Source organism: Equus caballus, chromosome 12 (assembly GCF_041296265.1).
Source record: "Equus caballus isolate H_3958 breed thoroughbred chromosome 12, TB-T2T, whole genome shotgun sequence".
NCBI lineage: Eukaryota > Metazoa > Chordata > Mammalia > Perissodactyla > Equidae > Equus > Equus caballus.
Genome location: NC_091695.1, coordinates 12,633,705 through 12,657,526, shown reverse-complemented (window position 1 = coordinate 12,657,526; position 23,822 = coordinate 12,633,705). Strand labels below are relative to the sequence as shown.

Sequence of the window (23,822 nt, the reverse complement as noted above, 5' to 3'; positions counted from 1 at the left end):
TACTGTGATAGAAATCCAATAAGTGGTTATCTGGAAAGGGAGGGTGGGGATACTAAATGGGAAAAGTGATGCAAGAAAATCTTCTGGAGTGTCAAAAATGTTCCATATGCCAAAATTCATCTAATTAAAACAGTTTAAATGGGTGTTTTCATTTTATATTTTCTAAATTACACTATGGTAACATCAACCTGGAAAAGTCAAGATAGCAGCTAGAGGGATGTGGAAGGAAGGGACAGTTCAGATGAGGCACAAAGAAAACTTCTGTAATAATAAGATGTTCTATTTCACATCTAAGGTGGTACAAAGGGCAGTAATCTTATTACGTATCTCTGAGGTATACATACGTTCTCATACGCTATGTTTCTCACACACAAAAAAATCTTTCAAAAATGATTCACACACACAGACCCCAAAACGAAAAGAAACAGGGAGACTGCAACCTTAGCATGTACAATAGCTTCCCAACTCCCTGACATATGATTCAATGAATAAAAAGACAACTAACTTTGCCCTATTTGGGTTCAGGGTTCCAGTGTCCCCTGGGCACCTGAAGCTTTGGGTTTCCAAGAGATGGTGGCCATGATAGCCTGATGGAGGCGGCATTTCCCTTACAACAGAAAAGCAGGTCAGTGTAAGTACACTGATGGGGACAAACACTCGAAATGTAAAAAAGCCAATGTGTTCAAAGAGACTCTGCTTGCGTGTTAAATTGGGTGTACTGTAATAATTCAACCTCTGCAATCAATTCACACAAGTGCTAAGGCACTCTCATCTTCAAGAATACTTTCAACTAGTGCTCCTCAAACTTTAAGTGCAGAAGAATCACTGATTCTTGTTAAGAAAGTAGTCCAACCATCAGAGTCTTGAAACAACAGGTCTGGGGTGAGGCACAGAATTCTACAGTTGTAGCAAGCACTAGAGGAAATGAAGATAGTCCACAAATCACACTGTAAGAATAAGCTCTGATCTACACCTGTTTGAACAAGGCTAAGGAAACAAGGAAAACGTACATTTTAAAATATTCAGTGGCTCGAAAGACCAAGACTATAAACAAAGCAGATAAACTGTATTAAAATAGTTAGTCAAGGAGGAAAAAAGAGAGAGAAAACTTAGAAAAATTACTTACACAAGTTTGCCAAAATAAACGCAAGAGGTCATTTCATAAATTCAACTTTCACATCATCTACTTACCCACACTGCATAGTGACATTCCAAAACTGGCTTTCAGAGGCCAGATTTGGTCTTTCATAAACAGGCATACCTCGAAGATATTGTGGGTCTGGATCCAGACCACTGCAACAAGCAAATACTGCAATAAAGCAAGTCACATGAACTTTTTGGTTTCCCAGTGAATATCAAAGTTATGTTTACAGTATACTGTAGTCTATTAAGTGTACAAGAGCATTATGTCTAAAAACGCAACGTACATATCTTAATTAAAAAATATTTTATTGCTAAAAATGCTAACCATTATCTGAGCCTTCAATGAGTCATAATATTTTTGCTGGTTGAGGGTCTTGTAAAAAATACAGTATGTGAGGGCCAACCCAGTGGCATAGTGGTTAAGTACACACACTCTGCTCTGCGGCCCAGGGTTCACGGGTTCGGATCCCAAGCACAGACCCGCACATCGCTCATCAAGCCATGCTGTGGCGGCATCCCACATACAAAACAGAGGAAGACTGGCACAGATGTTAGCTCAGCGACAATCTTCCTCAAGCAAAAAGAGAAGACTGGCAACAGATGTTAGTTCAGGGCCAATCTTCCTCACCAAAAAAAAAAAAAAAAAGAAAAAAGAAAAAGAAAAAACCCCCTGCAATATTTGTGAGGTACAATAAGGCAGAGCACAGTAAAATGAGGCATGCCTGTATAACACAAATCAACAATTATTATGAGCTATGTCACCATACTCATCACTTATATTTGCAGGAAAAAGGCAGGCCACTGCTGCAAGTCAGTGCTCATGGTGTCAGGGACTCACTGCTCCAAGGAACTCAACGGTGGGGTCAGAAGCATTTAACTGTTAAGAGATGCAATCACCAACCAACCTGAAGCAGACTGAGCCCCAGCACAAGGGCGAGGCCTATGACCTTTGCCTCATTTTTAATGCTAAAATATCCGCTCTGGGAGGAGCTTAGGCCTTACTGTCTTAACCTGCAGTGTATGTGGAAGCATGTTTTCCAACTGAGCCTGAGCAAGCGAATACCCACCTCTCTGTTTTGAATATTCATTCCCATCCAAACTAAAAGGCCCCTGCTTCCCTTTGTTGGGGATGCCATGACTTTGGAAATGATTCTGCGTGGCCTCCTCTTTGCTGCAAACATGCCCTACTTTGTGTGACAACTGCTTCTGGTGGGGGTCTGATTCAACTCGCCAGGAAGGAACCCACTTTGGTTTCAGTAAAAATGGTAGTTCTGTGACATTAGAGAGTAAGTGTGTGTGTAGTGTCAGGGGAAAGACTCTTGTAACCACTCTTACACTAAGCATATCAGGGCAGAAATGAACGATTGTGAAGTGGTCGCTGGGAAAAGAGAGAAAGGACTGCCCATGATAAAAAAGAAATGCAATGCCTCACTTTAGAGGCCCTAGGATGACAGAGAAATGGCTGACAAACCAGCTATTTCCACACCAGGATGCCTAGAGCGAAAATTTTCACAAGAGTCACCAGCACTCAAAGGAAAAAGTACATGCAAGCATCCGAATTTAAAATACTACATATCTTTTAGTTCTTTAGAAATAGAACCCTCTTTATAACATACGAGTTTGTACAACTAACACGTGTAAATACTTTAGAAATGCCTTAGGTACCAAAGTAAGGAACTGTCCTTTAAAATCAGCAATAAGACAATATCTACTATTACTGCTTCTAGTCAGTATTATTACTTCTTAGACGTCTCATCTAGCACAACAAGAAAAAAATGAAATTACAAGCATAAAAATTGGAAATAAATAAAACTCTCATGATTTACTCACAGTATGATCTTTTACAGAGAAAATCCAAAATCATCTCTGGAAAAGTGTTAAAATAGAAAAATTTAGCAAGGTGGCTTGATATAAGAGCAACATACAAAAGCCAGTTGCATCTGTACACACCAGTAACCAATAACAAATATTTTAAAACGCTACATATAATTGTTATAAGAAATTAGCAACTATCTAGGACAAATGATGTGTTAGAATTCTACAGTTAAAATTAAAACTGAATAACAGAAATGAAGAAAGATCTAAATAAAGGAAAAAGTATACTCTGTTCACAAATAGGAAGACTCAATATTGTAGAGATGTTAATGATCCCAAATTGGTCTAAGATTCAATGGAATTAATCAAAAACTCCAACAAGAGTTTTTCAGAGAACTTGGTAAGATTATTCCAAAATTTCCAAGGAAGAATGAAGTGCCATGAAACCTTGGAAGAGGAGGAGCCCACTTACTTTTCCAGTAGTAGAGATCATTATGAAGCTACAGCAATGAAGACAGGATGCTATTCACAAAATGGATGATGAAACAAAACTGAGACAACAGGGGGAAAAAAGAACACTTTACATAAAGCTTCTGTATATGACAGAGATGGCACGTCAGTTCATTGGGGGAGAGCATTAACTTTTCAATAAGCTACGACTAACAACAATAAATCATATACATAACAAAAATTAAACTGGATCCCTATCTCACACCAAGTACAAAAATTAAGTAAAGATGGAATAAGGTTTAAGTGTTGCAATCATATCTCTAAACTTCTTAGTAGAAAACAGAGGTGAATATCTTTTAGATATAGAGGTAGAAAAACGTTCCTAAAGTTAAAACAACTAAAATTAAAAATATATACCTTCAAGAACTCATATAGAGATGCAGTAAAAAGAAACCAAAGGGAGAATGAACGCAGGATTCAACATGATTACAATCTCAAAGTAAAAGAGAGGGATGGGATAAGGGGACTATGATTAGATATAGATTACCTTCAAGGTTGCAGCTTTTGTTTTAAGTAGGGGGTTCATGTGTGTTTATTATTAAAAATTGATAAGAAATTTCATAAACATTTTCATGGACAGCTATTATGAACCAATGTTTATAATTCTATTATTATTATTATGCACTTTAGAACCAACTAAAAATGTATACTATTAAAACAAACCCCCAAAAGATCTGACCACCTATGGAGGCAGTAAATATAGAACTAGCATAGATGATCAAACTGAAAAGTTATCTGAGCATATAGGACAAAAAGGGAGAGAAAGAAATTATAAAATAAAATTTGAAGCAAGGAAAAGACATGAATGGTATCTAATATTCAAATAATGCAGTTATAGAAGGAAAAAAAAGAATACAGTAGAAGCAATAATTTTACTGAGAAGAACACTAACATTTTCAGATCAAAAATCCTAGGCAGAACTGTTAAAAAGATAAACACACACCACACACACACACACACACACACACACACACACACAGTGAAATTTCTGGATTCCAAAACCAAAGGGGAAATGATACAAGCTTACACAAAGAGTCAACAACAATAAAAACAAAGAGTAACATGAAACAGTATTATACTATACAGAAAAACATATAGTTAAAATAAAATAATTTTTAAAAACTAACTGCTAATGTGTAACACAATTAAGTAATATTTTTGACATAAGGTATACCCTAAGAAATTTAAAATGTCATCATTTAGAGAACAGATGAGTGGTTACCAGAGGAGAAGGGGGTGGGAGGAGGGCCAAAGGGGGAAAGGGACATGTACATATGGTGATGGATAAAAACTGGACTGTTGGCAGGGAACACAATGCAGTCTATACAGAAACAGAAACAGAGTGATGTGTACCTGAAATTTACACTATGTTGTAAGCCAATATGACCTCAACAAAAGAATTTTTTTTTTAAGAAGTCATCATTCAGAATCACATTCAATATTATCCCAACAAAATCAGGAATGCTGTAAATAAAAATAAGCTAAAAAGTTTTATCTTATTGAGAGTAGAGGGAAGGAGGGAAAGCTAATTATCAATTTTTGACTCTACCAGAAAAATACGTTTAGATATATTTGTTTAAAATTAAAAGAGCAGAAATGAGACAGCGATTTCCAAATCATGACAGGCTGTAAAAATGAAAGGGTAAGGGAGGTGACACAAGGAAAATCTGATCAATCCATGAAAACTGAGCAGGCTGGTTCAGACCCTGGGCACAGACATGGCATCGCTCGTCAGGCCATGCTGAGGCGGTGTCCCACATGCCACAACTAGAAGGACCCATAACTAAAATAGACAACTATGTACTGGGGGGATTTGGGGAGAAAAAGCAGGGGGGAAAAAAAAGAAGACTGGCAACAGTTGTTAGCTCAGGTGCCAATCTTTAAAAAAAAAAAAACTGAGTAGGGAAAACAAGACTAATAAACAGAAACTCAGATGACAATAAAAAAAATTTATCAATTATCACCATATATGCAAATGATGAAATTCTACTAAAACACCAGCAAAGACACACAAGTTTGGATTAGATCCATTAGAAATACAAAGAGAATTTGATGAAATTATATTAAAAGGAGAGATATCACATCCCTAAGAATTTAAGAGATAAAGGAAAAAAACATGAAATATTCAAATCACACTGTGTTCATTTAATATACAAATAAAGAACTCTATAACTTTTTCTTTTAAGATTTTACTTTTTTCCTTTTTCTCCCAAAGTCCCCCAGTACATAGTTGTGTATTTGTAGTTTTGGGTCTTTCTAGTTGTGACATGTGGGATGCCACCCCAGCAAGGCTCGACAAGCAATGCCATGTCCGCACCTAGGATTCAAACTGGCAAAACCCTGGGCTGCTGAAGCAGAGCTCTCGAACTGAACCACTAGGCCACGGGGCTGGCCCCAAACTCTAAAACTTTCAAAGAATACCCATCCTTTTCATATGCTCCTTAAAACCTCATGTACATAAGAAAATCTTTTTCAGTGTGTGTGAGGAAGATTGGCCCTGAGCTAACATCTGTGCCGATCTTTCTCTATTTTGTATGTGGGACACTGCCACAGGCTGGCTTGATGAGCAGTGTGCAGGTCCATGCCCAGGATCCAAACCCACGAACGCTGGGCCACCAAAGCAGAGCGCACAAACTTACCACTACGCCCCCGGTGCTGGCCCCAAGACAATCTGAATAAATTTCTGAAACTATTATAAATCATGTTCTCTAAACACAGTATATGGAAACTAAAAGTTAACAATTTTAAAAATGCAACATCTTGGAAAGTAAACCAAAAAAAATCTTTTAAAGAGTGAACAAAAAATAAATTCAAATTCAAAACAAAACTGATGAAAATCCACAGCCCAAAGTGTTTTTCATTAAACATGATTGGAAATTCACTAAACGTTGAATATAAGTATAAAAAGAATAATAACCATCCAAAAGAGTAGAAAGGTGGAATTACTAAAGAAAAATAAAAGTAAATTAGAAGACAAAAGTTATAAATGAAACAAAGAGCTGAATTTTGCAAAGACCAATAAAATAGATCAACTTCTGGCAAACATCACTGAGAAGAGAACAAAACTAACAGGAATGAGAAAGAGATCTATCTATATACCCACAGATTTAAGAGAAAACATCAGATCCATATACATATCTATATGGAGAGAAAGCTAAATGAAATAAAATCCACATCTAAAAAACAATTTTAAAATTGACACTGGAAGAGGTAGAAAACCTAAAAAAAAGATAAAATTTGGAAAGTTCATCTAAAATTTGCTCTAAATAAAAGTCAGCCTGATATAGTCATATTCATCAACCTTTCAAAGTAGCAAGTACTTTGAATGACAAAAAATGCTTAAATGTCCCCAATTTTGAATGGTTTAACCCAATCCTACAAAAACATACGAAAACACAAAAAGCTTTCTAATAATTTTATGAGTTAATTTTACCTTGTTACCCACTTAGACAAAAGCAAACCGTGTAACCAATCTCATTTAAGAATACAGATATTAAATTCCAGATTAAAATTTAGTATATTGAATTTGGAGGCATCACGACTACATGAGATTTTACCAGAATGCAATCCATCATAATGGGGGGCTTGAGAGTCTCACAGCCCTGAGTTAAAGCCCACCCTTCACACACACCAGCAGTGAAATGTTGCTTTAGCTCTTAGCTTCTCTAGTACTGTTTCCTCAATCACAATATGAAGGGAAAAAATAGTGCTCACCTAATAAGGCAGTTAGGAAGATGAAATGAAAAACAGTCTAAAAAACTCTCAGCACAATTCCTTAACATCGTACATAGTCAATATCCCATAAACGTTATCTATTACAATTGTTGCTCTTATTACAATTCCTTAACATAGTACATAGTAAATATGCCATAAATGCTATCTATTACAATTGTTGTTCTTATTGACACATAAAACACCACATCAGTCATTGCAACAACAAAAGAAGACATTTGATAAAGAGTCAACATCTAAATCTGATTTCAAAATATTTTTAAAACTTAGGACTATAGGGAAATTTCCATATCATAATGAAACAATACATACAGACACTAACATCAATCCTAGGAGTATTCTGCAATCTTAGCTAAAGCAATAAAATAGTAAATGAAAAAATAAATCTGAATATTGACAAGGAAGAGGTCAGAATGATAATTATTCACAAATGATATGGACTGTATACACAGAAAAGTAAAGAAAACTCACAGAATATTTATCAGATCTGATGAGAATTCATTAAGGCAGCTGGATACAATGTTAGTATACAAATCAAAATGAGGTGAGAAAGGGAAGGAATAGGTGGGAATAAGCAGCTGGCTCCCCATCTCTCTGCCCAAACGAAGGCATATGCTGATAACAAGATAACCAACTATTTAGTACTAAGGAATATCAGTTGTATATAATATTTACAGCAATTTACAAAATGTTAACTGTCCCTTGAAAGGCTCTGCTTTATTTCTATAACTTTAGATGATAACCTCAATTAGAAAATACTCCATTATTTTAACTAAGAAATTTACTCTGAATCCAGTTTGTATTATTTTTCAAGTTTTGTTTTAAACTCTTAATTTGGTTAATCTGTGATTGGTTAATCCTGCCCACCTAACCCCTCCCTCCCCCCCCCCTGTAATTAACTGAAAATTGTTGATCCATAAAATTCCTTCTGCTGCCATCCCCTACTATTTTTTTTAAACTCCCTGTCTGGAATAAATGTATGCTTAGCTCCACCGAACACGCAGATCTAAAAAAGTTGCTAATGTCTAATCATACTAAATTTAAGGCTTTAAAAGAAGATTCAGAGGCATTTAATGACTTGTCCAAGGTCACAGAAAGGTGATACAGATCCAACCATCTTTTCACTACACTGCCTAAATTCCAACAGCTGTCCGCAGTCTTGAGCTTTCACTGTTTCTCAATAATCTTAAATCTGAGATTCAGTTAGGGAACTAAAATAACTACTGCACTTCTCATTCTTCTTAGAAAACATTCACACACTGCTTCACTCATCAAATATTTACTGAAACGTACTATGTGCAAGGAACCAGGGTCAAACAAAACAGGCAAAATACCTGCCCTTAGGAACTTTATATTTTATTCAACTCAGAAAGATACATTTAATGTAAATGGTATCCAGCTCACTTCACTCTATAAATTAATTTGGTCCCTGGGACGAAGCCATCTATTGCTGCCCTAAAGAATCCTCTTTGGGACCTGAATCTAGGTATCAAATTTCTGAGATCTAAAGATCCTGCACTTAGGTAAATATCAAGCTCAAAGGCTGAAGACATGTTCAAGACCAAAATTCTGACAGGATTTAACTGCAGCTAATCTCCCCCCAACTCCACCTCACTTGTATCCTTTAAACCTCAGAAAAGCAGCTCTCTGCAGTTTTATTACATGTCACAACGCCCGGCCACGGCCAAACTTCAGCCATCACGCAAAGAACACATCAGAGAAAAGACAGCCCCTCTCCTTACAAATATACTGTGACAAGCTACCTTGCAGGTGAAAAGGGATCTATGAAAGTTCTGTGGCACACTTTTTTTAAATAAAGGATTATTATATTATTTTATGAAAGAGTCATCCTTCTGGAAGGAAAAAAAAAGAATCTTGAAAATATAGGGAAGCGTTCCAATCCCCAGAACACAGCTATTCACATAAAACTAATGTTGTATACATACATACACACACACAAGTATTTTGAGGAGAGCAGAAAACAGGCTCAATTTTGGTTATGCAATATGCACTAGTTACCTCATTTGACTGACAATTCATAAAGTTTCTAAGTGAAAACAGAGAGTTTCACTTTTGTCTCTTCTAAAGTTTGAAGTTTACTTCCTAGTTACTAGCTTAAGTCCACTTCCTAGTTACTAGCTTGGTGGATTTAAATCTACCAATTTATTTGAAGTAGATGGCTTAAAGTATTTATACCCATACAAATATTTTTTAAATAGTTCCAATATGAGTAAAAATATAATACTATGTTAATATGGAAAGCAAACAAATATATTGTTTCTTTTTAAAAAACACATGAATACCTTGATGGAAGTATAAAAATACACGCATTATACTGCTCCAAAAATATTTCCCCCCTCGGGCTGGCCCCATGGGGTAGTGGTTAAGTTCCGGCTCCACTTCCTTCTGTGGCCAGGCCTTTGCAGGTTCCTATGTGGTCGGCGACCTAGCACCGGTGGTCAGGCACACTGTGGTGGCAACTCACATGACAGAGAAAGACTGGCACAGATGTTAGCTCAGCGACAATCTTCCTCAAGCAAAAGAAGGAAGACTGGCAACAGATGTTAGCTCGGGGCCAATCTTCCTCACCAAAAAAATTTCCCCAATACCAGTGAGACGATCTGACACACACACTGAAAACAGCAGCACAATGGTAATACTTTGGATTAACAACTACTGCCTTTGTGTAAGGAGGAGTTCATTAAACTAGGAAATTAAACTTGATGGCCAAGACCACTTTCAGTAATTTGATTCTCGATCCTACAATTTTATGCCTAAACTTCTGAAGCAGGCAGATCTGCATTATCTGATTCTATGTTAAAGAAGTACTCTAGTCAAAACCAATTTTAAAAACTCACACACTTCTTTCCACTGTTCACATTTAAGAGATGTGAAAAATATGAGCTACTTTTCCCACTTTGAAACAAATTGGCTGTGTTGAATAAATACTCAACACTGAAGAGAACTATCAGCAAAAATGATACCAAATCTATTAAATATTGCTTAGTATACATATGACCACGAGATCCTGCTTTAAGTACTAACACTTTATCACATACTCAACATCAAAAACTAAAGTTTAAGGTATTCAAAGTAGAATAGAGGGGATTAGCAGATAAACTGTTCTAACTCCCAATATTAAATCCAAAATTATTTCCCTGTAAATAAACTGCAGCCTGCAATAATCTTCTAAATTTAACCAGTAACAGTTAACTAACACACAAGAGCTCCAAAATCAACTTTCCCAAAGTGCCTAAAATAACAATGCACTATCCTTGCTTTCCAAAATTCTTGAGCATCTTCAATTACCTCAAGTACTACCATAAAATTCTAAAAATAATCTCAAAGCAGAAATTTAGCAGGCTGTGAGTATATACACAGTCCATTTTAGGACAGCAGACCCTATTCGAAAACCAAGCACAGGTAGGAGATAACTATGCCAAAACTACAACAGGGTGGGGCGTTCGTTACTCACCCTGATAAACCAACACAGCTTCGGGAGCTGCTCACAATAAACTCCAGCTACCCCCGTAACCCCAACACGACTAAAGCAATGTTATCCTTTTGCCCAAAATGCTTTTCACCCAAAAGACAAATAAGTCATAGCCAAATACTCTTCAGGATATGGTGCAAGCCATGATGGTGCACTTCACATCCTGAAAGCAAAATCCAGAACAAAAGGAGCATTTCTCATTACTCACTATAAAAGATTTGAAGCTTCAAAAACAGATTTTTTTTTTTTTTTTAACTTAGGTGAGTGACCATTTGAATGAGTGGCTGAGTCAAGAGCAAAGGGTAAACGATGGAACAAGGTCAAACTCAGGGGACAAAAGATTCCTGGAGTAAACATGGCCAGAAAGGTTTCCCTTCTTAAGGACAGTTTCTATACTCAATGGGGAGAAAACGGGAAAAAGAAACAGAAAGAGGAAAAGGAACCAACCGAACCCTCTACTTCCACAGAGAGTCACCTGGTAAACGGACCTGCCCCGCCAGGCAGGCAATTCGGTCCTGCTGGAGACCCTTTTGCAAAGAGCAGGCCCAGAAGGCTCCCACCTTCAAAACACAAACCGTGCTCATCAGGGATGACCAGTGGCTATTCTATTGTTTTAAAAAGGAAGGAGGAGGAGAAAGTTTAATTAAGCAGCCAGATAGAGGAGTGTAGGAATGTAAGGGTCGCTCCCAATAAAGACCCGGCACCGTCTGCTCCAGGAAAACAATCGGCCAGAAGGGAGCGGATGGAAGCCCGCTAAGTGCACCCCGCTTCCCACACGCAGCCCGCCCTGGGAACGACGCCCCAAAGGCGGCGGGGCGGGGGGCGCGGGGAGGAGGCCCTGGCGGCGGGGCCGGGGCAGGGGCGGGGGCCGGGCCGGGGGCCGCCTCACCTTCTGCGCCGCGCTCTGCTGCAGCACGTTCTGCTCCACGGTCATGGCCCCCGCGGCGCCGGCGGCCGGCTTCTCGAGCCTCCGCCGGCCCTGGCTGCCGCGCTCCGCCGAGCTCCAATGCGCGGCGCGGACGGCCGGGCAGGACAGCGCCCCCGCCAGCCAGGCGCGAAGACGATGGCGGCCGGCGTGCGCGGGCACCGCGGGGGGGCGGCGAGGCGCCGACAGCGAGGGCCACGGCGGCGGCCCCACGACTCCGCGCGGCCCGCCTCAGAGCGGCTCGCTGGCCGCGGCCCGGGCCATGAGCGGACGGACGGCGGACGCCGGCGGGGAGCGAGCAGGGCGGGCCGCGTCAGGCGCGCGCTCCTTCGCCGGCGGCTCGCGGGCCACTGCGGGGCAGGGAGAGGGGACACAGGGAGCGGCCGTCCGGAACGGCGCTGTCCTCCTGCCGCCGCGACTCCTCCTCCCTCCCAACCGCCGGCTCCGCCCCCGCCGAGCCGCGCCGAGCCCCGCCCCGCCCCGCCGAGCCCCGCCCCGCCGAGCCCCGCCGAGCCCCGCCGAGCCCGCCCGCCGGCCGCCCTAACCCTACACTGTGACCCGCGGGGCGGGGAGGCGGGGCGGGGCCCGGTGCTCCAGCGGTGGGGCTAGGGCGCGCCCCGCGGGTCCGGCCTCGGAGCCCCCCTTGCGGCAGGTTACGCGACGCCTGCGCTTGACTCGGCGAAGCTCCAACCCGAGGCTGGAGGGCAGCTTCTTCCCCGTGCCCAGGACTTGTGGGATCGCTGGCTTTCCGAACTCCTCCGCGACAAAATGTTTCCCTTCAGGCCCTGTAAGGTCCCCAGACCGCGCTGGGTCCGGAACGCAGGCTCGTCTCTGAGTCCTCTCCCCTCGCTTTTCTAGGAATTTCACAAGCCATCAACTTGCCTGACAGGAAAAGTCAACTGTGATTTATGCAAAGGGCTGTCCGAAGTTCTTATGCTGAAACGTACTTTTTTCCTTAACTAATTATTACATAAATGAATATTGACATTCTCCGTCTACTTCATTCATTCAAACATGTGCCAGTCACTGCTAGGCTCTGGGAAAATAAGATTTATTTCCCGGAGATTTGATACAAGTGAAATATGGTCTATACAACAGGCAACATTACAAAGTTTCACTGCCTAGATGGTACAGAATTCTAATTCCCAGTTGCCAATTATCAGTTAACCACCCCGCATGGAATATTTGACTCTATATGGAACTATAGAGAAAACCTAACCTTAAGAAACCAATCTCTGGCCTCAAAAATATCTCGAGTTTCACAGCTAGTCCGGGGATAGGAGGTGAGGATGCGGCTGTGGGAGGGGCGGAATAATCAGTGCACATTGTTACAAATACAATATCACATATGCTAATCCAGGCATATTTTTTAATCTGATGACAAGAAAAGCAAGCTAAGAAAATGATCATTGAAATATTGTCTGGCTTTATTTAATCTTCATGGATCATTGTAACTCAAGGCTTTGTAACAAATCTGTGCGCTTTACGGCCGTCTTGGCAGTGTACCCTAGATATCTTCAACCACCTTTTAAGACCTTTTTCATTTGATTTTAACAAATTGCAAATTTTATTTTATCGATACCTTATGCCTTTGCTAGAAGAATTTGTAAAGTTGTGAAATGGTTGGAAACCCAGAATTTTAGGAATAATGCAACACTCGTGATAGAATGCACAAATTTTTATGAGAGCACTGAGACCCAAAGAAGGCGACTTGTCAAAGGGAGCATACCAGAGTCCATTTTTTCTCATTTATAGCCCAAAGTTCTTTCCAACATATCGCTTCACGTTTCTCTGTATTTTAGGTTTAAAAAAAAGATCTATCCAGTTCATGACATTTGAATTTAAGAAAGTTTAAATGTAACGTAAAAATCTAGTAGTGTGGTTTAAAAAAATATTGCCAGATGCTAAAGTTTAGTTTCAAGAATTTGGCAATAAATGTTCCTCTGAGTTAAATTTTTTAGTTCCATGAAAAAAACTACTTATCAACGCTCACTACATAATCATCAAATAAAGCTCTTTATCGCGTAGTCATACTTGCCCACATTGATATACCTTCCCAGCTTGCTTCTAATGATTTTCTACTTATCTTTATTTTTTAATATTAACTGTTCTTTTGTAAAACTTCGAGGAGAAAACTTCCAGTTTCCTTGTAGACAATATTTTTTAGAACGTGTACAATTGGAATGAATTGAGGATGGGAATTTAAGATAAAATTGTACATAAGACCCATTGCCAGATATCCTAATTGCCAGACAGCAATGTCAGTTTTGCTGCTCATGAGTCAGTCTTAATATGTATGGCTGTTGGAATCACTTATTCTCAGGACATTACTTAATAATTCCTAAACTGTTGCATTATTCTAGGTTGTTGACACTCAAGTAAACAGGTAAAGTGGTAGATCTCATATAAAATTAAAAATATAGTTCTTAACACCAAGTCTATTTTTCTATTTTGGATCAAAGTGATGTTTCTAAGAATATTCAGTGTGTGCCTTGTATGTGAACCAAGGAAACTGGTATTCTTCTATCTTGGCTATTCATTTCTTTTTATTTAGAAGGTTTTGAAAAATCCATTTCTGGACACCAAAAGTCTAACATGTTGCTAAAGCACATTTGTGAGACATAAATAAGAGAGAAACATTCAATTCATAGTGTAGATTGGAACAATGTCCATGACAAAAGAGTGGTTTTTAAATCTACTTTGAGGAGGACCAGAATTATTTTCCGTCTTTATGTATATTGAGATTCTGGGGTAATTTTATTTCCACCAATAAGGGAACCATAAGCAATCATTCAAAGAGGAAGTTGCTGTGATGTCACCATTGTGATAGAGATGTCATTCAGTGACAAGGTGTTCATAGATGAGAACCTGTAAGAGAACTATCTGCCTAATACATGCACAGTACAATGCATATTGAATTAAATGGGCAGCCATGAAGGAGAGAAAACAAGTTTATTTATGCTTTTACAGTGCATGTCTAACTCTAGCTTTTCATTCCAACTGGAACAGCTTTGTGGTCCTGGCAGCCATATTGTTTTATATGATAAAGGATATCATTATTGGCATCTCCAGTCATCAGTGGTGCCTCACGCACTGAGTCTCCAGATGTCGCTTCTTCGGTCAGTTGATTAGCTTACTAGCGCAAGCTAGGTGGTGTTGACAACAGAAATGTAATTTCTCACGGGTCTGGAGGCTGGAAGTCAAAGACCAAGGTACCAACAGGGTTGTTTTCTCCCATGTCCTCTCTCCTAGGCTTGCAGATGCCACCCTCTTGCTGCCCCTTCATAGATGTTTGACTGTCTGTACACACTGGCCTGGGGTCTCTTCTTCTTACGAGGACACCAGGCAGATTGCATTAGTGCCCACTCTAACAGCTTCACTTTAACTTACCTATTTAAAGACCTTCTCTCCAAATACGGTTCTATCCTGAGGTTCTAGGCATTGAGATTTCAACATATGAATTTTGAGGGGAAACAATTCAGCCCACAGCAGTGATGTTCAGTCTGCTTTACTTAATCCTCCACTTCATACCTAAATGCCATCAACTGTCTTTTTTCCTGCCCCATCCCATAACCTCTTAGGTTTGTAAGAGATGCATTAACGTGTTAAAGGATAGTATCTCCACATTTTCTGCTAATATAGACACTTTCAATTGGAATAGTTTGGGGGAAAGAGTTCTGTGAATTGAAAAAGGAATCTAGTCTAATGTGAACTATTTCTTTGTAAGGATTCCTTTGAAAGCAAGGGCTACATAGAGAAAAAGCTACACTTTGTCAACCAAGAACGCAAAAGAAGCGATTTCTTGGATCGTTTGCTCCCCTCACCTTGAACGTGCCCAAAGGCATACTCTGACACTGAAAATGGTTTAAAGTCCCCAGACCCTTCCTCATTTCTTACCTTTCTTCCCCTTCTATAGTGGTAAGCACATGTTTCCCTGAAATTACCCTAAGACATACATGGACAGAGAAACCCACACATCAGAAACTGACTATCCCTGCATGTCACATGCTCTCAGATCAGCTGGCTTCAGAATGGATTTGGCCAATGAGAGGCATAGGTTGGGGATTGGGGGATTAGACAAAGGGAGATGCCAGGCTATTTGCTTTCTCCTTCTCCTCCTCCCCTTGGGTGGCATCTCCTTGGGCTATACAGATGGTCCATGACTTACAATGGTTTGATTTACCATCTTTTAGAAGAAGATTTCATTTTACTTTTTCCTTTTTCTCCCCAAAGGCCCCCAGTACATGGTTGTATATTCTTAGTTGCAGGTCCCTCTAATGTGGGATGTCGCCTCAGCGTGGCCTGATGAACGGTGCCATATCTGTGCCCCGGATTCGAACCGGCGAAACCCTGGGCCGCTGCAGCAGAGCACGCAAACTTAACCACTCGGCCACAGGGCACATCCCTGATTTACCATTTTTTGACTTCATGATCATGTGAAAGTGATATGCATTCAGTAGAAATCGCACTTCAAATTTTGAATTTTGATCTTTTCCCAAGCTAGCGATTTGCCGTATGATACTCTCTCATGATGCTGGGCAGTGGCAGCGAGCCACAGCTCCCAGACAGCGCCACGATCACGAGAGTGAACAACCAATCCACTTGCAACCATCCTGCACCCAGACAACCGTTCTATTTTTCACTTTCAGTACAATATTCAATAAATTACATGAGATATTCAACACTTCATTATAAAATAGGCTTTGTGTTAGATGGCTTTGCCCAACCGTAGGCTAATGTAAGTGTGCTGAGCATGTTTAAGCTAGGCTAGGCTAAACTATGATGTTCAGTAGGTTAGGTGTATTAAGTGCATTTTCAACTTATGATACTTTGAACTTAATGATGGGTTTATTGGGATGTAATCCCATTGTGAATCGAGGATCCATATGTATCTCTTTGGTGGTTGCAGCTCTCACCAGACTGGCCTATGCTGGTTCAGGGTCCTCTCAGTGAGGTAGTTCCCTGAGCTCTGGAAATCTTGCCTCCTTCCATCACCCCTCCAAATTAAGAGTCATAACAATTTCTTGCTATTGCTAAACCCTAGTTTAACTCACTGCCCCTTTTGACTTCTTCCATTACCTGTAAAACCAATTCTTCAGTATCATTTGATTTAAATATTTACAGAGCATTCTATTTTTCTGACATGAGCATTATTGACTTATGCTCTCTGGTCAGTTCTGTCATCTATAAAACGAAAATAATAATATAGGGTTATTTTGAAGATTAAATGATTAAGTACATGTAAGATATTTAGAACTCTGTAAGGCACAAAGTAAGTATGTAATAAATGTGAGCAAGTTCATTCTATTATTATTATTAGGTCTTCCTTTTGACCTATAAATTGAGAAATTAAAACCATTAAATGACCATGAAGAAGAATTAGGTGGGACTGAATATTCTGAGTCCAGGAAAACAAGGCAAGAAGCTGAGTGAAGTGAGGTCAGTTTACAAAATCTGCCAGTCTAAGAAGGGGCTGTCCCACTGACATTTCTGTGATAGTTTCATATATCAAATCATGTACAAAAGAACTTGTTTAGTTATTCCTAGGCTTTGTTGCTAGCTTCAGACCCTTGGTGATTATTGGTGTTCTCTCTTGGATAGTAGAAAAGATGCAAAGTTCAGAAGTAAATGTCTTTAAATTTAAAAAATACATACTAGAGATATGGCAAGCCTGAAATTGATTTTTTGATAAATGAAGCTATTAGCAAGTAGAAACAAACCAAAAATGCACATATTAGGCAGAAATGCTATTCATTTTGGATTCTGCATAGAATCCAAATCTTTACACTGAATGGTTGCTTAGTAAGTGTAATTAAAATTAATTTATAAACAAAAATAAAAGCAAATTTTAAAAACCTCCTTTCCTACTTTCTAGGCTTTCAGAAAATGTTTTTAGTATATTCAGTATATCTACCATCACCTTATAAAATTAAATATACAGTAATCGACTATTGTCTCAGCATATTAGTTTGGTCTGTTTCTCATTGAGAACAATACAGGGAATTTTTTTATGTGAAGATTATTAAACGATTCTGTTCAAATCTACCACAGCTTTAAGTTTGGGCTATCGTGTTATAAACACCCATAACTGTATGGGAGTACTGACTGGGAATAAATCCTGTATAAGTGAAAATAGGATAGCCTATTTTAAAATTAGATCCTACTGGTTTCAATTTCAGGACCTTCCCTCTAAGACTGGACTTATGTCAGGTGAGTTGGGATGGCTCTTGTAGGCCTTCTATTTTGAGAGGCGTACGGGAAACAGTCTGTGATACATCAGAGCCAACCACTATTTCGTGTACACTTACTATGTCCCAGGACCTGTGCCAAGCACTCTACACTTCAAGAAATTTGATCTTTACCACAACCCCATGAAGCTGGAGTTATTATACTCTTTTCACAGAGGAAGAAGCTATGGCTTATTGTTTAAGTAATTACCCAAGGACACACAACCCAAACATATTAAACCCGTTTGAACCCAGAAAGGAAGTCTGTCTGACTTCAAAGCTTCTGAATTTAAACCCGCTGCACTGTAGACCACCCATTTTCTAAGTGTGATTGATGGATTTCTAGGGGTCCTCAAAACTCTTTCAGGGGTTGGCAAAATGCTCCCTTCTGCATCTATATGTCTATGTAAGACTAAATTTTCCTTGTATACTTCGACCAAAACAACGTATGATAACAGATAGAATACAGAAGATTAGAGAATTCCATCGTCTTCTGTCAAACCAAATATTAGAGATTTGCAAAAATGTAAAACAATGTCATTCTTCTCCCTAATCTTTTCTGTTTTGGGAAGTATGGTTATTTTTCATAAAAGTAATATTTACGTTAAAACATAATGGGTTTCTTATTTTTAAATGAAATAATAAACATTTTTGAAATTTCTCCATTTTAACTTTGTATACAAAAAAGAGTAATAGATGTAACCTACAGACATAGAATCTCATGGGGGTCCTCAATAATTTTTAAGAGTATAAAGCAGTCCTAGGACCAAAAATGTTGAGACCCACTGCTGCAGACTTCCATTGTCATCAGGCATTTTGCAAGAACCAGTAATAAAACTGATCTGACAGCTCTTTATGTTTCTCAGGTGTCATGCATCACTATTGTGATCCTTCGAGAAAGTGAGGTAGAAATACAGTAAACTGAATCAAAATTTCTTCCTTATCCAAGTACCATTTAAAAGCTAGTTTAGCTCTAGGTTTAGAAATTATCATGTAGAAAAGTAGAACCCTAAAACTGTGTGGATGAAAATGTGTGAAACCACCTTCTTTGTTGTTGAAAGATGAATTATTTGAAAGTACTCTGAAAATCGTTAAAGGCAATTCAAATGTATGATATTGTTATAATTTATTATAATATTTTTGAAATTATGAAATTATGGGAGTAAGGGATTGGCTTTGAGAGATAACCTTAGTGCTAGTTAATAAATATAACTTTGTTGTGCTAATATAATTTATAACTATATTATATATGTGTTATAACTAACATAATAAATGCAATAACTTTATGTTTATTTAAATGCTTTGCCATATATAAATCACTTTAATATACAGAGTTTCTCATTTGAATCTCACTAACTATGCTATGACACAAGGCAGGACATACTCTATATCCGTTCTACAAATGTGGCAACCTAGTCTCAGAGTAGGTGAATGACTTGCCAACAGTACAACAGTACACAGCAAATATATGATTGTTTTAAAACTTGTAGCTAGCATAATACCTCAGCAAATATTTATCAAATAAAAAAATTAAGAAGTCAGGTCTTCTGACTCCTAGTTCAGTGTCTTAGCTCTGGCATATGCTGATTTAAAAGGGTAATGGATTTTGCAACATGCCTCATTTGCCAAGAGTATTCAAAATGAATTCAAAAAGGCACATGGTGGTATTCAGTTAGCTCTCACTTATGCAGATCTTTGTCAGGAGAGCAGTAACAGATGAAGATGATATGCATTCTTATATCAAAGGCTTATATTCAATCTTCAAATTTATGTTTTTCCATCTTCAAAGAGTAAGTGATGTAATGCTAACTCTTTTTCATCTGGCGTGTTAGGATTAACTTCCAAAAAACAGAAACACACACACACACACACACATGAGTTTCATTGGAACTTTAAAAGTATGATAATTTTACCAAATAAATGGAATTTAGCATACATCTTGTTTATGACAAGTCCACTGAAAACAAACCAATGATCCCACCCTATTGGCTCTTTCAAATTTCAGTACCATGGACAAAGTCGGAAATAAAACAAATGCTCTCTACCCCCTGGAAGCATACAGCCTGGTGGCGAGTCAGCTATAGAAACAATGTCCTAGCATACAAGAAAATGAGGAAACCAAGAATAGGGTGTCTCTAACCCTGCCTAAAGAAGACATTTTTGCTCTGACAGTTCACAATCTGGTATAAGAATCAGGAATATCAACAACAGAATAGGAGCTGTTAATAAGCAAATTTATTTGCAAATTACTGGAAGTCAGAGGGAGAAATGGACTCAGTCTGAGAAAATGAAGCAAGATTTCACAGAGAAGGTGGCATTCTGGAGAAAGAGCGAAGTAGAAGTAATTGACAGCACAGGCCTCAGGTCCCAGCCTACTGAATGAAGGCACTAAAAACGACCTTATCTTTCCCTTTGCATCGTAGAAAGTTGAAGTAAAAGATCACGAACCTATTGTGTTTGTTTTGAATCAATTATCTGCATGTGATGAGTAGGAACTCCCATAGGCAGAGTCTCTATAACAGTGAGATTAGTGAGTAGGAGACGTTGGTGGGGAAAAACACCCTTGAGAATGGCAATCGCACTTCTTGAACATTGCAGAATCTTCATTCCACTTAAATGGAATTATCCACAGCTGTGCATATAAATGGCAACTTCTGGGAAAATGAGACGTCTCCAGAACCATTTTGTGTTATCTCCTTCTTTGTGTAACTATTGCCAAGTACGGCCGTACACTTGGCCATTAAATAATCTTACTTTCATGTTCTAGATTTCTCTGCCCTTATTTCAAGTCGTTCTTGAAACTCATATCCGCTGCATATTTTCTTTGAATAATGTTGTCAAACAAAGCCAATTTCTAGAAAAAAACACTTTGTACTGTATGTATTAGGGGTTGTATTCTTGGGTGGGTGCAGCCCACTATCTGAACCCTATGTTTGGGCAGTTGGCCCTTGTGTCTTGGTGAAAGGTAGGGCCACATCTACTGCCCCCAAAACCAAAAATTCCAGATACTTGCTTTCTCAGAGCCATAGAATGAACTCTGCCAATCAGATGCTTCCCCAGGCCCACTGAATCTTTAACTAATGAGGCAAAGAAAGAAATGATTTAGAATTCTTTCTGATGGTAAGAGTGGTGAGGGGGTAGAAGGGTGGTGGTGGTGAGGGCTTCATGAGTGGTGCCCAGTGTCAAGGCAAGGATGTAGCAACACACTGCACTGGTTACTTAAAGATCATCTCTTTAGCTGGAGTTCTAACCTCCGCCTTCCCCAGGTCCCTACCCATTTTCTGAGCCAAATTGTCTATCCTTCTTTTTGTTCTATCAACAAAATGAAAAGACAACCTAACAATTGGGAGAAGATGTTTGCAAATCATATATCTGATAAGGGGTTAATATCTAAAATATACAAAGAATTCACATATTTCAAGAACAAAAAAACCTACCAACCCAATTAAAAAATGAGCAAAGATCTCAACAGACATTTCTCCAAAGAAGATATATAGATGGCCAACAGGCATATGAAAAGATGTTATACATAATTAACTACCAGGGAAATGCAAGTCAAAACTATAATGTCAGGACGTCTATAATTAACAGGACAGGAAACAAGTGTTGGAGATGATTTGGAGAAGGGAATTCTCATACACTGCTGGTGGGAGTGCAAATCTGTGCAGCCACTATGGAAAACAGTATGGAGACTCCTCAAAAAATTAAGAAGAGAACTACCTAAGATCCAGCTAGTCCACTGCTGGGTATTTATCCAAAGAAGATGAAAACACGAATTTATAAAGATGCGTGCACCCCTATGTTCATTACAGCGTTATTTACAATAGCCAAGACTTGGAAGCAACCTAGGTGCCCATCAAGGGATGAATGGATAAAGAAGATGTGGTATATATACACAATGGAATATTACTCAGCCATAAGAAATGAGGAAATCCAGCCATTTGTGACAGCATGGATGGACCTTGAGGGTATTATGCTAAGTGAAATAAGTCAGAGGGAGAAGGTCAAATACCGTATGATCTCATTCATAAGTAGAAGATAAAAACAACGACAAACAAAAGCACAGAAACAGATCGGATTGGTGGTTACTAGAGGGAATGGGAGGAGGCAGGAGGGCAAAAGGGGTGACTAGGCACATGTGTGTGGTGATGGATTGTAATCGATCTTTGGGTGGTGAACATGACGTAAACTACACAAAAATCGAAATATAATGATATACCCCTGAAATTTATATAATGTTATTAACCAATGTTACTGCAATAAAAAAAGTAAATAAAGAAGGTGGTCCCATAAGATGATAATGGAGTTCAAAAACTCCTATCACTTAGTGATGTTGCAGCCATTGTGACATCATTGTGACATCATTGTGTATTGCATTACTCACATGTTTGTTGTGATGCTGCTGTAACCAAACCTACTGCACTGCCAATCGTCTAAGAGTATAGCACATAGAGTTATGTACAATACACAATATTTCATAATGATAATAAATGACTATGTTACTGATTTCCATATTTACTATACTATAATCTAGTGTTGTTTTGTTCATCATGGCCCCTAAGCATACAAAATCCACTGCTAATGTTGTGAGTAAGAAGCCACATTGAGTGACTAGCCTGGAAACAAAATTCAGTGACTAAGTACTACAAAGACTGAAAATCAGTCAAGGTCGTTGCTCACCAGTCAGGCATGTCCCTTTCCTCCACAGCTATGTGAAGAACAAGAATAAAGTGAGAGAAGCTGTTGAAGCGTCTGCATCATGAAGGCAAAGAGACTAAAACAACTTTGAGAAGGGCCCACATCAGACACGGAGAAACTTCTGATGCCCTGGATTAAAGACCAGACAGAGAAGCAAGTCTCTGTCAGCACCATGACCATCATAGCCAAAGCAAAAAGTTTGTTTTTGATGTAGAAAGAAAAGACTGGACCTGACTACAATGTTGAATTTAATGCCAGCTCTGAGCGGCTTAAACAATTCAAGAATCCTTATTCATCACATAATGTGAAAGTGAGCGGTGAGTCTATGAGCGCCGATGTGAAGGGAGCTGAGGAAATTTTGGAAACACTAGATGAGCTGATTGAGGAGGAAAATTACTTGTCAGAGCAGATATTCAATATGGATGAAAACGCCCTATTCCAGAAACAAATGCCTGAAAGGACTTTCATCCATAAGGAGGCCAAGTTTGCCAGGTTTCAAAGCTTTTAAGGACAGGATAACAGTCTTGCTTATTGCAGGCTACAAATTGAAACCCTTTGTGATCTGGCACAGTGAGAACCCCACGGCCTTCTAGCATATCAATAAGGACACATTGCCAGTGTACTACAGGAGCAATGAGAAGTCATGGATGACCCAGCTGCTCTTCTAAGAGGCCCTCTTCAATTACTATGAGAGTAAAATGGAGAAGTACCATTTGGAGAATAACATCCCTTTCAAGATTTTGCTTATTGCTGATAATGTTCCTGGACATCCTCCTTTTCTTGGTGATCTTTATCCTGATATTAAAGCAGTGTTTCTCCCTCCAAACACCACCTCTTTGACTCAAACAATGGATCGGGGAGTTATAAGGCCTACAATCTGACAAAGACCTTTGCCCAGGCTATTACTGCAACTAAGGAAGATGCTGTGAAGACACTGATGCAATTCTGGGAGAATTACCACTATGTAATTCTATGGCTGCATCAGGAACCTTGTTTGGGCTTGGAGTAATGTCACCAAGGAGTGTATGATTGGCATCTGAAAGAAGATGCTGAAGACATTCAGTCGTAATTTCAAGGGATTGCCAAGTATTAGGAGGTTGCAAAAATCAATGAGGCTGAGGTGGAGACGGCAAACAACTTTAACCTGGGTGTGGATGAGGATGACATTGAGGAGCTCCTAGAGGTGGTTCCCGAGGGTTTGATGAATGAGGAGTTCTTGGACCTGAAACAGGAATGCATGGCTGAAGAAGAAGCAAGAGAACCTTTTGTCTACACTACC

The 23,822-nt window shown here is 39.2% G+C and overlaps 1 protein-coding gene across 6 annotated transcripts in view; it reads right to left on the bottom strand.

Moving 5' to 3' along the window:
• Positions 1-12,051, bottom strand: part of LOC138916586 (ubiquitin carboxyl-terminal hydrolase 25-like) — a 93,404-nt gene extending 81,353 nt beyond the window's left edge. For 5 of the 6 annotated variants that reach the window (XR_011423872.1, XR_011423873.1, XM_070229507.1 and 2 more), the window contains exon 1: positions 11,583-12,051. Coding sequence is in view for 4 of the 6 variants with exons in the window: in XM_070229507.1 (XP_070085608.1) it covers positions 11,583-11,627 (45 nt within the window). In the remaining 2 variants the exon portion in view is untranslated. The remainder of the gene's footprint in view (positions 1-11,582) is intronic. The other variant, XM_070229505.1, reaches the window with a different exon arrangement.
• Positions 12,052-23,822: the final 11,771 nt, after the last annotated feature.